General features: G+C 46.2%; 1 protein-coding gene across 1 annotated transcript in view; it reads right to left on the reverse strand.

The window, feature by feature from the left end:
- rnf139 (ring finger protein 139) overlaps positions 1-9,159 on the reverse strand; it is a 37,899-nt gene extending 28,740 nt beyond the window's left edge. Inside the window, exon 1 of the mRNA XM_078216089.1 lies at positions 8,759-9,159. Within this exon, the coding sequence (XP_078072215.1) occupies positions 8,759-8,918 (160 nt within the window). The 5' untranslated portion in view covers positions 8,919-9,159. The remainder of the gene's footprint in view (positions 1-8,758) is intronic.
- Positions 9,160-14,759: the final 5,600 nt, after the last annotated feature.

A 14,759-nucleotide genomic window follows, 5' to 3' on the forward strand; every position in this document is an offset into this window, starting at 1 on the left:
ATGATTCTATGAAAACTTCAGACCAGGCAGGTTCCACCTAAGCTTTTAAAGAGAGTAACTAACTATAATCAAAAATACTCTCAATTCAGGAACCACTATGATATTTAAGAATGGTGATAGAGGAAAACTATGGAATTATCGGTCAATTAGCTTAACATCTGTAGCTTGACGATTAAGTTTTTAATTATAAATGGTATAACTGAACACCTTGAAAATTTTCAGTTGAAGGAGTTTGTAAAGATCAAATCAAGCCTAACAAATTTGATTGAAGCTTTTGGAGATGACCAAAGCCATGGATAAGAGAACATCTACAGATGTCATTTATATGAACTTCCAGAAGGCAACTGGTGCGAAGACCTTCAAAAAGGATGATTAGCTAAAGCTGAAGCTTACTGACCTGGTTAGGAAATTGGCCGAGTAGCAGGAGACAGAGTAGGACAGGTATTCTAAATAGCAAAGGGGGACTTATGGATCTGCACTGGTGTCTCAGCTACTCACTATTTATGGTGACTTATGATAGGACAGAAAGTCACATATCCCATTTTGGCAATGACACAAAGACAGGCAGTATTGCTAGCAGTGCAAATTAGAGCATACATAACATTTCAAAGAAATTTACAGATTCACTAAATGAACACAATTGTGGCAAATTGATTTTATGTCATCAAATGTGAGGTCATCCACTTTGGACCTAAAGGGTAAAAGGCTAGAAACAGGGAAGGCAGGGTGGCTACTTGTCCTATATTATTTGGGATTGTCCTGCATTTGCTGAACTTGTTCCAGATTGCATGCATCCAGGACACCATTTGTCCCATATTTGCAATCTTTGAATTTTACGTACGTGTAGTATCCACCTGTGCATGTGCACTGCACTCTCCTCCTAGCAGCCTGCTCAAAAACTTGCAGCCTCCACCCACTTTCACAAGCAAATCAACAACCCCCTTCCTTGGCTGCCAAAATGTCCTTAATTTATTTCCCAAGATTTGGTCACTGAGTTGGGTCCCAAAGGCTCCAGGAACATGAAATCATTAAAATGTGATGAATAAGGGCAGAAAATAATCAAAAAGGCTAATGGAATGCTGACCATTATGTCTAGAGGCCCAGAATGCAAAGACACGCTTCAGCAATACTAAGCCCTGGTTAGATCTCACTTGGAGTACTGAATAGTTATCACTGGTCTTGGAGGGAGTGCGGTATAGAATTACCAGAATGACACTGAAAACGCAAGAGTTAAATTATAAAAAGATTGCACAAACTAGGATTGCACTCACTGGAATTTAGCTGACTAAGAGACCATTTACTCAACAATTTCAAGATATAAAAAGTGTAACACGTAGAGTAGATATCTCCATTGGGTTGGCAAGTCTCGGACTAAAAATTTGAGCCAGACTTTTAATCATAGAATCTACGACACGGTGACAGGCCCTTCGGCCCAAACTGATCCATGCCAACCAAAATGCCCATCTAAGCTAACCCCATTTGCTTGCATTTGGCCCTCTAAATTAGGAAATACCATCTCCACGCAATAAGGTTGGTAGAAACTGGGACTCTTTCACAAACTGCAATTGGTTGCAGATCAACTCTGATCTGGTTAAATGGCAGAGAAGACTCATGAGGTTGAATGATTCATCCCTCTTCCTACATAGCTACTGCAGCGCTATCATGTATAGCGGGGTGTAATTACACTATTGCATATTTATATAGGCAGTTTTCAATAAAAATAGGGATAGAGCGTATAACTTTAAAGCGAAGACCTAATTGTTCACCAGGAGAGTACAAGTGGTCTTGACCATATTCCTGAAACATTATCAGGTTTACCCATTATTGATGTCAGCTTGATTGGTCTACTTAATTTTCCCCTTCTCACTCGAACTGCCACATCTTCCAAATCCAAGAGTGTGAGAAAATGATGATCAGAACCTCTTATTTCTTTTCTGATTTCCCTCAGCATTCCCAGATGCATGAAGTCTTTTCCACTTTGTATCCCACCACATTTTTCAGTACTCCTATTGTATTTATAGTTATAACATAAAAAATAGAAGCAGGAGTAGGCCATCTGGCTCCTCAAGCCTGCTCCGCCATTCAATAAGATCATGGCTGATCTGATAGTGGGTTCAGTTCCACTTACCCGCCCGCTCCCCATAACCCTTAATTCCCTTATTGGCTAAAAACCTATTTATCTGTGACTTAAACACATTTAAATGAGGTAGCCTCTACCGCTTCATTGAGCAGAGAATTCCAAAGATTCACTACCCTCTGGGAGAAGTTCCTCCTGAACTCTGTTCTGAATTGACTCCCCCTGTATTTTGAGGCTATGCCCCCTAGTTCTTGTTTCCATTGTAAGTGGAAACAATCTCGATGTTTCTACCCTGTCTAGCCCCTTCATTATCTTGTATGCCTCTATAAGATCTCCCCTCAACCTTCTAAACTCCAATGAGTGCAGGCCCAGTCTGCTCAATCTCTCCTCATATGCCAACCCCCTCATCTCCGGAATCAACCTGGTGAACCTTCTCTGCACCTCTTCCAAAGCCAATACATCCTTTCTTAAATAAGGGGACCAAAATTGTACACAGTACTCTAGGTGCAGCCTCACCAGCACCTTGTACAGTTGCAGCATGACCTCCCTGCTTCTATACTCCATCCCTCGCGCGATAAAGGCCAACATTCCATTTGCCTTCTTGATTACCTGCTGCACCTGCAAACTGTGTTTTTGTGATTCATGCACAAGGACCCCAGGTCCCTCTGCACAGTAGCATGTTGTAATTTTTCACCGTTTAAATAATAGTCCCTTTTCCTATTATTCCTTCCAAAGTGCATAACCTCACACTTACCAACGTTATACTCCATCTGCCAGATCCTCGCCCACTCACTTAACCTATCCAAATCTCTCTGCAGACATTCTGTCTTCCACGCAATTTGCTTTCCCACCCATCTTAGTGTCACCCGCAAACTTTGTTACCCTACACTTGGTCCCCTCCTCCAGATCATCTATGTATATGGTAAATAGTTGAGGCCCCAGCACCGGTCCCTGCGGCGCAGCACACCACTAGTCACGGATTGCCAACCAGAAAAGCACCCATTTATACCTACTAACAAACAAAGAAAGAACATAGAACAATACAGCACAGGAACAGGCCCTTCGGCCCTCCAAGCCCACGCCGCTCCCTGCTCCAAACGAGACCATTCTTTTGTATCCCTCCATTCCCACTCTGTTCATGTGGCTATCTAGATAAGTCTTAAACGTTCCCAGTGTGTCCGCCTCCACCAACTTGCCCGGCAGCGCATTCCAGGCCCCCACCACCCTCTGTGTAAAATACGTCCTTCTGATATCTGTGTTAAACCTCCCCCCTTTCACCTTGAACCTATGACCCCTCATGAACGTCACCACCGACCTGGGAAAAAGCTTCCCACCGTTCACCCTATCTATGCCTTTCATAATTTTATACACCTCTATTAGGTCACCCCTCATCCTCCGTCTTTCCAGTGAGAACAACCCCAGTTTACCCAATCTCTCCTCATAACTAAGCCCTTCCATACCAGTCAACATCCTGGTAAACCTCCTCTGCACTCTCTCTAAAGCCTCCACGTCCTTCTGGTAGTGTGGCGACCAGAACTGGGCGCAGTATTCCAAATGCGGCCGAACCAACGTTCTATACAACTGCAACATCAGACCCCAACTTTTATACTCTATGCACCGTCCTATAAAGGCAAGCATGCCATATGCCTTCTTCACTACCTTCTCCACCTGAGACGCCACCTTCAAGGATCTGTGGACTTGCACACCCAGGTCCCTCTGCGTATCTACACCCTTTATGGTTCTGCCATTTATCGTATAGCTCCCCACTACGTTAGTTCTACCAAAATGCATCACATCGCATTTATCTGGATTGAACTCCATCTGCCATTTCTTTGCCCAAATTTCCAGCCTATCTATATCCTTCTGTAGCCTCTGACAACGTTCCTCACTATCTGCAAGTCCAGCCAATTTCATGTCATCCGCAAACTTACTGATCACCCCAGTTACACCTTCTGTTTTCTGTTAGATAGCCAATCTTCAATCCACACTAACACTTTAACCCCAACTCCGTGCACCTTTATCTTTTGCAGTAACCATTTTGTTATACCATTTTGTTCCAAGTTTCTATTTGCACACTTTCAGTATCACTTTCACTTCACAGAAATCATGATTGTGTGTGTGCCAGTTCAACTATCCCAGCCAAAGAAAAGTACAGCACAGGAACAGGCCCGCAGGCCTGTGCCAATCATGATGCCCTAAAAGATCTTCTGCTTTTGTCACTTTAATCAGCCTTCCTTTTACTAGGTTACTTTTTACATCTTTGCTTTTTTTTTATTTCTCTACATACAACTTGTCCATCCTTTACATCCCTTCAATTTCGTAATCATGCTTCTCGTCAATTTCTACACTATAGGAAAATAATTGTGATGAGACCAATACTCTCAGCCTCAGGACATTGCTGCAGGAAGGTTAGGAACTAAAGGTACTATCCAACCATCTTCCCCTTTTCAATTATTTTCCTTCCATCAGAAACGGGGATGCTCACCAAGTGTTCATTCGCAAAAGCACAGGCAATGTAGTACACACAGTATGCAACAAGACTGGAACAACATTCAGACCTAGGTTGATAATAAATTGCAAGAAACATTCACGCCATACAATTGCCAGATAATGACCATCTCCAAGAGAAAGTCTAATCACCATCCCATTATTGTCAAATCCCCACATGTGGGGGTGTGTCCCATTTAACAGAAACTGTACTGGGCCAGTCACACAAATATTGTGGCTACAAGCGCAGGAAAGAAGTTGGGTATCCACCAGTGAGTGACTCATCCGCTGACTTCCCAAAGTATGGTCTACCACCTACAATTCACCTCAGGAGTACATACGGATATAATGAATTAGGAGCAGAGGTAGGCCATTCAACCGCTCAAGCCTGCGCCACCATTCAGTAAGATCATGATTGATCTGATTGTGGCCTCAATTCCACATTCTGCCTATCCTTGTCAAGAATCTATTTTTCTCGTCTTAACAATATTAATTGACCCGGCTTCCACCGCTCTCTGGGGAAGAGAGTTCCAAAGATTCAAGACCCTCAAGAGAAAAAAATTCTTCTTAGCTTTGTCTTAAATGGAAGACCCTTTATTTTTAAACAATTTTCCTTAGTTCCACCATGGTGGAACACCGTCCACGTGCCTGGATGAGTGCAGCTCTAACACTGAAGATACTCAAAGTCTGACACTACCCAGGACAAAAGCAATCCGTTTGATTGGCACCCATCTACCAACATAAACATTCACCACCACCAAGGCATCATGTTTGCATCCTACAAGCGACACTGCAGAATCTCATGGTTTAGTTGACAACACCCTCCAAACCTACAATCTCTACACACCCCATACATACTCTCTTCCACCTTGTTGGAAAAAAGATACAAAAGTCTGAGGTCGCGCAACAATTCAAAAACAGCTTCTTCCCTGCTGCCATATTCTTGAATGTACCTACCACATATTAAGTTGATCTTTCACTACACCCTAGCTATGATTGTAACACTGCATCCCGCACCCTGTCCTTTCCTTCTCCCCATGTACTCTATGAACAAGCTTTGTCTGTATAGCACACAAGAAACAATACTTTTCACTGTATACCAATACATGTGACAATAATAAATCAAAAACCTAGAATGATACGAGTTCCAAATAATCCAACACGAACCTCTTCCTGGAGTATCGTAGAATCCCTACAGTGCTGAAGAGGCCTTTCAGCCCATTGGGTCAACACCGACTTTCTGACAGAGTAACTCACCCAGGCCCTCTCCCTGTAACCCCACACTAGAGAGGGGGCAAAACTTGACCTCTTGGGAAATAAGGGCGGGCAGGTGACAGAAGTGTTAGTGAGGGATCACTTTGGGACCAGTGACCATAATTCTATTAGTTTTAGGATAGCTATGGAGAATGATAGGTCTGGCCCAAAAGTTAAAATTCTAAATTGGGGCAAGGCCAATTTTGATGGTATCAGGCAGGAACTTTCAAAAGTTAATCGGGGGAGTCTGTGGGAAGGCAAAGGGACGTCTGGTAAGTGGCACGCTTTCAAAAGTGTGTTAACCAGGGTTCAGGGTAAACACATTCCTCTTAGAGTGAAGGACAAGGCTGGCAGAAGTAGGGAACCCTGGATGACTTGGGATATTGAGGTCCTGGCCAAGAAGAAAAAAGAGGCACATGACATGCATAGGCAGCTGGGATCAAGTGAATCCCTTGAAGAGTATAGGGGGTGTAGGAGTAGAGTTGAGAGAAATCAGGAGGGCAAAAAGGGGACACGAGATTGTTTTGGCAGATAAGGCAAAGGAGAATCCAAAGAGCTTCTACAAATACATAAAGGGCAAAAGAGTAGCAAGGGAGAGAGTAGGGCCTCTTAAGGATCAACAAGGTCATCTATGTGCAGATCCACAAGAGATGTGTGAGATTCTAAATGAATATTTCTCATCAGTATTTACTGTTGAGAAAAGCATGGACGTTAGGGAACTTGGGGAAATAAATACTGACATCTTGAGGGAGTACATATTACAGAGGTGGTGGTGCTGGAAGTCTTAAAGTGCATCAAGGCAGATAAATCCCGGGACCTGATGGAAGTGTATCCCAGGACATTGTGGGAGGCTAGGGAGGAAACTGCAGGTCCCCATGCCGAGATATTTGAATCATCAATAGTCACGGGTGAGGTGCCTGAAGATTGGACTGTGGCAAATGTTGTGCCTTTGTTTAAAAAGGGCTGCAGGAAAAAGCCTGGGAACTACAGGCCAGTAAGCCTCACATCTGTGGTGGGTAAATTGTTGGAAGGTATTTTGAGAGACAGGATTTACAGGCATTTAGAGACGCAAGTACTGATTAGGGACAGTCAGCATGGCTTTGTGAGTGGAAAATCATGTCTCACAAATTTGATTGCGTTTTTTGAAGGGGTAACCAAGAAGGTAGATAAGGGCAGTGCAATTGATGTTGTCTACATGGACTTTAGCAAGGCCTTTGACAAGGGATCACATGGTAGGTTGTTGCATAAAGTTAAATCTCACGGGATCCAGGGTGAGGTATCTAAATGGATACAAGATTGGCTTCTTGACAGAAGCCAGAGGGTGGTTGTAGAGGGTTGTTTTTCAAACTGGAGGCCTGTGACTAGCGGTGTGCCTCAGGGATCAGTGCTGGGTCCACAGTCATTTGTCATTTACATTAATGATTTGGATGCAAATATAGGAGGCATGGTTAGTAAGTTTGCAGATGACACCAAGATTGGTGGCATAGTGGACAGTGAAGAAAGTCATCTCCAATTGCAACGGGATCTTGATCAATTGGGCCAGTGGGCTGACGAATGGCAGATGGAGTTTAATTTAGACAAATACGAGGTAATGCATTTTGGTAGTTGGAACCAGAGCAGGACTTACTCAGTTAATGGTAGGGCATTGGGGAGAGTTACAGAACAAAGATCTAGGGGTACATGCTCATAGTTCCTTGAAAGTGGAGTCACAGGTGGATAGAGTGGTGAAGAAGGCATTCGGCATGCTTGGTTTCATTGGTCAGAACATTGAATACAGGAGTTGGAATGTCTTGTTGAAGTTGTACAAGACATTGGTAAGGCCACATTTGGAATACTGTGTGCAATTCTGGTCACCTATTATAGAAAGGATATTAAACTAGAAAGAGTGCAGAAAAGATTTACTAGGATGCTACCGGGACTTGATGGATTGAGTTATAAGGAGAGGCTGGATAGACTGGGACTTTTTTCTCTGGAGCGTAGGAGGCTGAGGGGTGATCTTATAGCGGTCTATAAAATAATGAGGGGCATAGATCAGCGAGATAGTCAATATCTTTTCCCAAAGGCAGGGGAGTCTAAAACTAGAGGGCATAGGTTTAAGGTGTGAGGGGAGAGATACAAAAGTGTCCAGTGGGGCAATTTTTTCACACAGAGGGTGGTGAGTGTCTGGAACAAGCTGCCAAAGCTAGTTGTAGAGGCAGGTACAATTTTGTCTTTTAAAAAGCATTTAGGTAGTTACATGGGTACGATGGGTATGGAGGGATATGGGCCAAATGCAGGCAATTGGGATTAGTTTAGGGGTTTTTAAAAAAAGGGCGGCATTGACAAGTTGGGCCGAAGGGCCTGTTTCCATGCTGTAAACCTCTATGACTATGACATTTTCCATGGCTAATCCATCTAACCGTAACATCTTGGGACACTAAGGGGTAATTGCAAGCATGTCCAATCCACCTGCACATCTTGGGAGTGTGGGGGGGCAACCACGGGGAGAATGTGCAAACTCCACACACCAAATCAGAAGAACACCTCTCCTCCAATAAGTCTTGGATTCTCCTCCATTACCCTTCCCACCAGAGCTTCAATTAATTATTGGAACTTGGGTTGCTGTTTGTAGCTAAAAAGTTCAGATTGAATGAAAGGAGGAGGTGTTTCTCCTTCCTCCTCTCTAGATCAGAGAGTTACAAAGTGACCAATGAGGAACGCTTCGCAGTTAAGTAATCCAGAGTGGCCAGCGCACACTACAGCCGGTTAGGTGTGTGTAACTAGCCGGACAGGACCTCCACCCCAGGCTGCTGTCAGATGAGCAATCTTGTGCTGCTGGAAGAGGCCCCGCAGGCAGCAATGCTCCAATGCAATCCCGGGACCGTGCTCCTCCTGCCTTGCAGCGGGCGGGCGGCCCGCCGCGCCTCTCCTCTCCCCCGCCGCCGCACCGCAGTCACTCACCCAGCAGCCGGTTCAATATCTGGCAGGCCACCGCGGGCACGCTCTCGATGCTTATGTAGGACTGCCAGATGCCGTCGATGAAGAAGATGCAAGGGACCCGCAGGGCCACGTCCATAACCCCCCGCAGGTGACTCCCCATCGACAGCCACTGCGACGACATGGCCGGGCCCCGGAGGCGAGCTCGGCGAAGGAGTGGCGCGAGGTGGGGGGGGGAGGCAGCCGTCTACCGTCCGCGCCTTTCACGTGGCTGGCTGAGCTGCGGCGGCCGCTGAGTCAGCTGTGGCCGCTGCTGTCTGGCTGTCCACCGCCGCCGCCACTCTCCGCTGCCTCTCCATTGAGCCCGGCCCGCTCCGCTCTCGCTCCGCTCTCGCTCGTCCCGCACACCCAGCGCCAAAGGCGCGTCACGCGAAGCCGACACGTCACAATCGGGCGTGTGGAGGGTGACTGAGGAGGAAAACGCGCTGACGTCACAATCAGCACGCACGGTGGAATGTTCAGCCGCCAGGGGCGGGGTCGCGGCGCCCTGTCACACTCACCCTCCCCTTCCAATCACTGCACCCTCTGCTGGCCATTCAGCCCATGCTGTCTGCACGCATCTCTCTCAGCGTTTCAGTGGGATCAAGCCTGAGAGCCAGTGCAATCTTGGCTAAGATCAAGTGTGTTATTGATTGGACGGCACTTGGTTGAAATCATGAGGTTACACTGAGGCTTCATTTGAAGCAATTTTTTTAAAGCGCCATCCAGGCCTTTTGGCTAAGGTGCAAATGAGATCAAGCCTTGGAGGAGGTGCAATGCCTGCTCCAGTCAGCTTGGATCATGTAGATCAAGCCCAAATATGGAGATGCAGGCGTTGGACTGGGGTAAACACAGTAAGGAGTCTAACAACACCAGGTTAAAGTCCAACAGGTTTATTTGGTAGCAAACGCCAATAGCTTTCGGAGCGCTGCACCTTCGTCAGGTGAGTGGGAGATCTGCTCATACACAGCAAACAGGGCATATAAAGACACAAACTCAAGTTACAGAATAATGATTGGCTTGCGAGTCTTTACAGCTAATCAAGTCTTAAAGGTACAGACAATGTGAGTGGAGAGAGCATTAAGCACAGGCTAAAGATCTTTAAGACTTGATTAGCTGTAAAGACTCGCATTCCAATCATTATTCATTATTCTGTAACTTGAGTTTGTGTCTTTATATGCCCTGTTTGCTGTTTGTTAGCAGATCTCCCACTCACCTGACGAGGGAGTAGCGCTCTGAAAGCTAGTGGCGTTTGCTACCAAATAAACCTGTTGGACTTTAACCTGGTGTTGTTAGACTCCTTACTGTGATCAAGCCCAAGACAGGATGAAGCTTGCCTGTCTTGTCAGCTTGGATCTGGAATGTCTCACTTGTTGAGACTTTGAATTGGACTTTGGGTTGAATTGGATATAAACAAAAAAATGCCTGTTCTTAAAGGCAACATACTGCAGATGCTGGGATAAGCTCTGACCAAGGGAGCCCCGGTGGTTAGCACTGCTGCCTCAGAGCATCAGGATCCTGGGTTCAATTCCAGCCTTGAGTCACTGTGTGGAGTTTGCACGTTCTCCCTGTGTCTGTGTGGGTTATCTCCAAGGTGCTCCAGTTTCCTCCCACAGTCCAAAAATGTGTGGGTTAGGTGGATTGACCATGCTAAATTGCCTCTTAGCAACCCAAGTTGTGGAGGTTAGATGGATTAGCCATGGGAAATGTGCGGGGTTGGATGGGGAGAGGGTGTCCCAAGGTGTATAGATTAACAGGGTAAATACGTGGAGTTACAGAGATGGGGCAGAGGAGAGGGCCTGGGTGAGATACTCTGTCAGAAGGTTGATGCAGACTTGATGGGCCGAATGGCCTCCTTCTGCATTGTAAAGATTCTATGAAGGACCACCCTGACTCAAAATGTTGGCTCTATTCTGTCTCCACTGATGCTATCAGACCTGCTGAGCTTTTTCAGCATTTTCTGTTCCTGTTAATGCCTGTTCTTGGATTTGCCTGTGCCTGTGCTTGGATTTAGTTTGTCTCTTTTGTGGAGACCATGAATTGGATTCAATTTGAAATGGCTTTTGAAACAAGCAAAAAGTTGGATTAAGGGCTTGATCCATCCACTCTACACATTGTCTATCTATCTTTGAGAAAGGAAGGTTTTTGGTGGGTTTAAAAAGGGCTTACCTTGGAAGTTTCAGCCTCATTGTTCCACAGGAGCAGGCTGAGGGTAAGAGAGTTTGTTTCTAGACTTTATTTATTTATTTATTTTTCAGTGATTTTTGGGTTTAAAATCAGAGGTTTTTTCCAAAACTGGAAGTAGGCCCAGGAGAGGCCTAGGAAGGTTTTTGGTGGGTTGAAAAGCAGGCCGCACGTTTGAGCGGGCAGCGTTGTAGCGGGCAGTGGAGTAAGCAGGGAGCAGAGTGAGAGCTATAAGGGCTTTGGCTCACAGGGCTTCGGTGAAAACAGGTGGAGGCAAGGAAGGTTGTTTTTTTTTCCAAAACTATAAAGGAAATGGCAGGTATGAGTGAGAGGCCAGTTTGCTGCACTTGATGTGGGATGTAGAAATTCCTGGAGACGACTTGCCTCCCGGAGGTCCATATCTGTGCCAGATGCATAGAACTGCAACTCCTGAGGGACCATGTAAGGGAGCTGGAGCTGCGGCTCGATGACCTCAGTTTAGTCAGGGAAAATGAGAAAATAATAGATAGAAGTTATAAGCAGGTGGTCACACCAGGGTCTCAGAAGGAAGACAAGTGGGTCACAGTTAGGAAGGGTAAAAGTCATAAGGGTGATGTACCAGAAAGTACCCCAGTGGCAGTCTCCCATAATAGTAAGGGCTGGGCAACAGATGGGAGAGGGGAAGGGAGTGAGCAGTCAGTGGAGGGATCCCCTGTGGTTGCCCTCCAAAATAGGTATATTGTTTTGGATTCTATGGAGGGGGATGACCCTCCAGGGGTAAGCCACGAAGACCAGATCGCCTGCACAGAGACAGGCTCAGAGGCCCAGAAGGGAAAGAAGGGGATTAGGAGAGAAATAGTGGTGGGGGATGCGATGGTTAGAGGCACGGACAGGTGGTTCTGCGGGCGCGAACGAGACTCCAGGATAGTAGTCTGCCTCCCTGGTGCCGGGGTACTGGATGTCTCCGAAAGGGTAGGAAGCATATTAAAAAGGGAAGGTAATCAAACAGATGTAATTGTACACATTGGTGAAAATGACATAGGTAGAAAGAGCAGGGGGGGTCATACGAGAGCAATTCAGGGAGATGGGTGCTAAGCTAAAAAATAAGGCCTCTAGTGAAGCAATCTCTGGACTGCTCCCAGTGCCTAGTGCTAGTGAGGCCAGGAACAGGGAGATTCTACAATTGAACACGTGGCTAAAGGACTGGTGCAAGAGGGAGGGTTTCAAATTCATAGATCATTGGGAAGTCTTCATGAGAGGATGGCACCTGTATGGAAAGGATGGGTTACACCTTAACTGGAAGGGCACAAATATCCTGGCTAGAGTGTTTTGGCAGGGTTTAAACTAGTCTGGCAGGGGGATGGGGATCAAAACAGTAGGTCAGAAAGTACTGAGGCTGGGGTTGAGCTGGAGGCCAGGGCAAGGCTAGCTAAGAAGAAGAGCATTCTGGAGCAGGATGACCTGAGTGGGCCTGGAGGTCTGGAGTTCATCTGCTTCAATGCCAGGAGCGTAACGGGTAAGACAGATGAACTTAGGGCCTTAATGCTTACGCGGAATTTGGATGTAGTTGCGGTAACGGAGACATGGTTAAAAGAAGGACAGGACTGGCAGCTGAATATTCCGGGGTATAAATGTTTTAGGCGAGACAGAGGACTTGCTAAAAAAGGTGGGGGAGTAGCGGTATTAGTTAGGGAGCATATTACAGCGGTGCAGAGGGTGGACAATTTAGAGGAGTCATGTAATGAGTCGCTGTGGGTGGAGCTCAGAAACAGGAAAGGTGCAATCACTATGCTGGGGGTATACTACAGGCCACCCAACAGCCCATGGGAAGTGGAGGAACAGATATGTCAGGAGATTCTGGATATGTGCAGAAAAAATAGGGTTGTTGTAGTGGGAGACTTCAATTTCCCTGGTATAGACTGGAAAGTGCTTAGGGCTGGGGGTCTGGACGGGGAGGAATTTGTAAAATGCGTACTGGAAGGTTCTTTGGAACACTATGTAGATAGCCCAACTAGAGAGGGGGCTATACTGGATCTAGTTCTGGGAAATGAGCCTGGTCAGGTCGTCAAAGTTTCGGTAGGGGAACATGTGGCAAATAGTGACCACAACCCTGTTAACTTTAGGATAGTAATGGACAAGGACGAGTGTTGTCCTAAGGGTAGGGTGCTAAATTTTGGGAAGGCTAACTATAGCCGGATTAGGCAGGAATTGGTGGCCGTTGATTGGGAGAGGCTGTTCGGGGGTAAGTCCACGTCTGGCACGTGGGAGTCTTTTAAGGAACAGTTGATAAGGCTGCAGGACAGGCATGTGCCTGTAAAAAGGAAGGATAGGAAAGGTAGGATTCGAGAGCCGTAGATAACCAGGGAAATTGAGGATCTGATCAAAAAGAAAAGAGAGGCGTACGTTAGGTCCAGGCAACTGAAAACAGATGGAGCTCTGGAGGAATACAAAGAGACGAGGAAAGAACTCAAACGGGGAGTTAGAAGGGCAAAAAGAGGTCATGAAATGTTCTTGGCAGACAGGATTAAGGAGAATCCTAAGGCATTTTATTTATATGTTAGGAACAAAAGAGTTGTCAGGGAAAAAGTCGGACCTCTCAGGGACAAAGAAGGGGAATTATGCTTAGAACCCAAGGGAATAGGGGAGATCCTAAATGAATACTTTGCATCGGTATTCACAAAGGAGAGGAACTTGTTGACTGGGAGTGTCTCAGAGGGAGGTGTTGACCCGTTAGAGAGAATCTCCATTACAAGGAAGTGTTAGGTTTTTTAGGTAACATTAAAACTGACAAATCCCCAGGGCCTGATGGCATCTATCCTAGACTGCTCAGGGAGACAAGAGATGTAATTACTGGGCCTCTGACAGAAATCTTGGTCTCTTCATTGGACAAAGGTGAGGTCCCTGAGGATTGGAGGATAGCGAATGTGGTACCGTTATTTAAGAAGGGTAGCAGGAATAACCCGGGTAATTATAGGTCAGTGAGCTTGACGTCCGTGGTAGGGAAGTTGTTGGAGAGGATTCTTAGAGACAGGATGTATGCGCATTTAGAATGGAACAATCTCATTAGTGACAGACAGCATGGTTTTGTAAGAGGGAGGTCGTTCCTTACAAATTTGGTGGAGTTTTAGAACATAGAACAAAGAACAAAGAACAGTACAGCACAGGAAACAGGCCCTTCGGCCCTCCAAGCCTGTGCCGCTCCTTGGTCCAACTAGACCAATCGTTTGTATCCCTCCATTCCCAGGCTGCTCATGTGACTATCCAGGTAAGTCTTAAACGATGTCAGCGTGCCTGCCTCCACCACCCTACTTGGCAGCGCATTCCAGGCCCCCACCACCCTCTGTGTAAAAAACGTCCCTCTGATATCTGAGTTATACTTCGCCCCTCTCAGCTTGAGCCCGTGACCCCTCGTGATCGTCACCTCCGACCTGGGAAAAAGCTTCCCACTGTTCACCCTATCTATACCCTTCATAATCTTGTACAACTCTATTAGATCTCCCCTCATTCTCCGTCTTTCCAAGGAGAACAACCCCAGTCTACCCAATCTCTCCTCCTAGCTAAGTCCCTCCATACCAGGCAACATCCTGGTAAACCTTCTCTGCACTCTCACAGTACAGCACAGAACAGGCCCTTCGGCCCACGATGTTGTGCCGAGCTTTATCTGAAACCAAGATCAAGCTATCCCACTCCCTATCATCCTGGTGTGCTCCATGTGCCTATCCAATAACCGCTTAAATGTTCCTAAAGTATCTGACTCCACTATCACTGCAGGCAGTCCATTCCACACCCCAACCACTCTCTGCGTAAAGAACCTACCTCTGAT

Source organism: Mustelus asterias, chromosome 7 (genome assembly GCF_964213995.1).
Source record: "Mustelus asterias chromosome 7, sMusAst1.hap1.1, whole genome shotgun sequence".
NCBI lineage: Eukaryota > Metazoa > Chordata > Chondrichthyes > Carcharhiniformes > Triakidae > Mustelus > Mustelus asterias.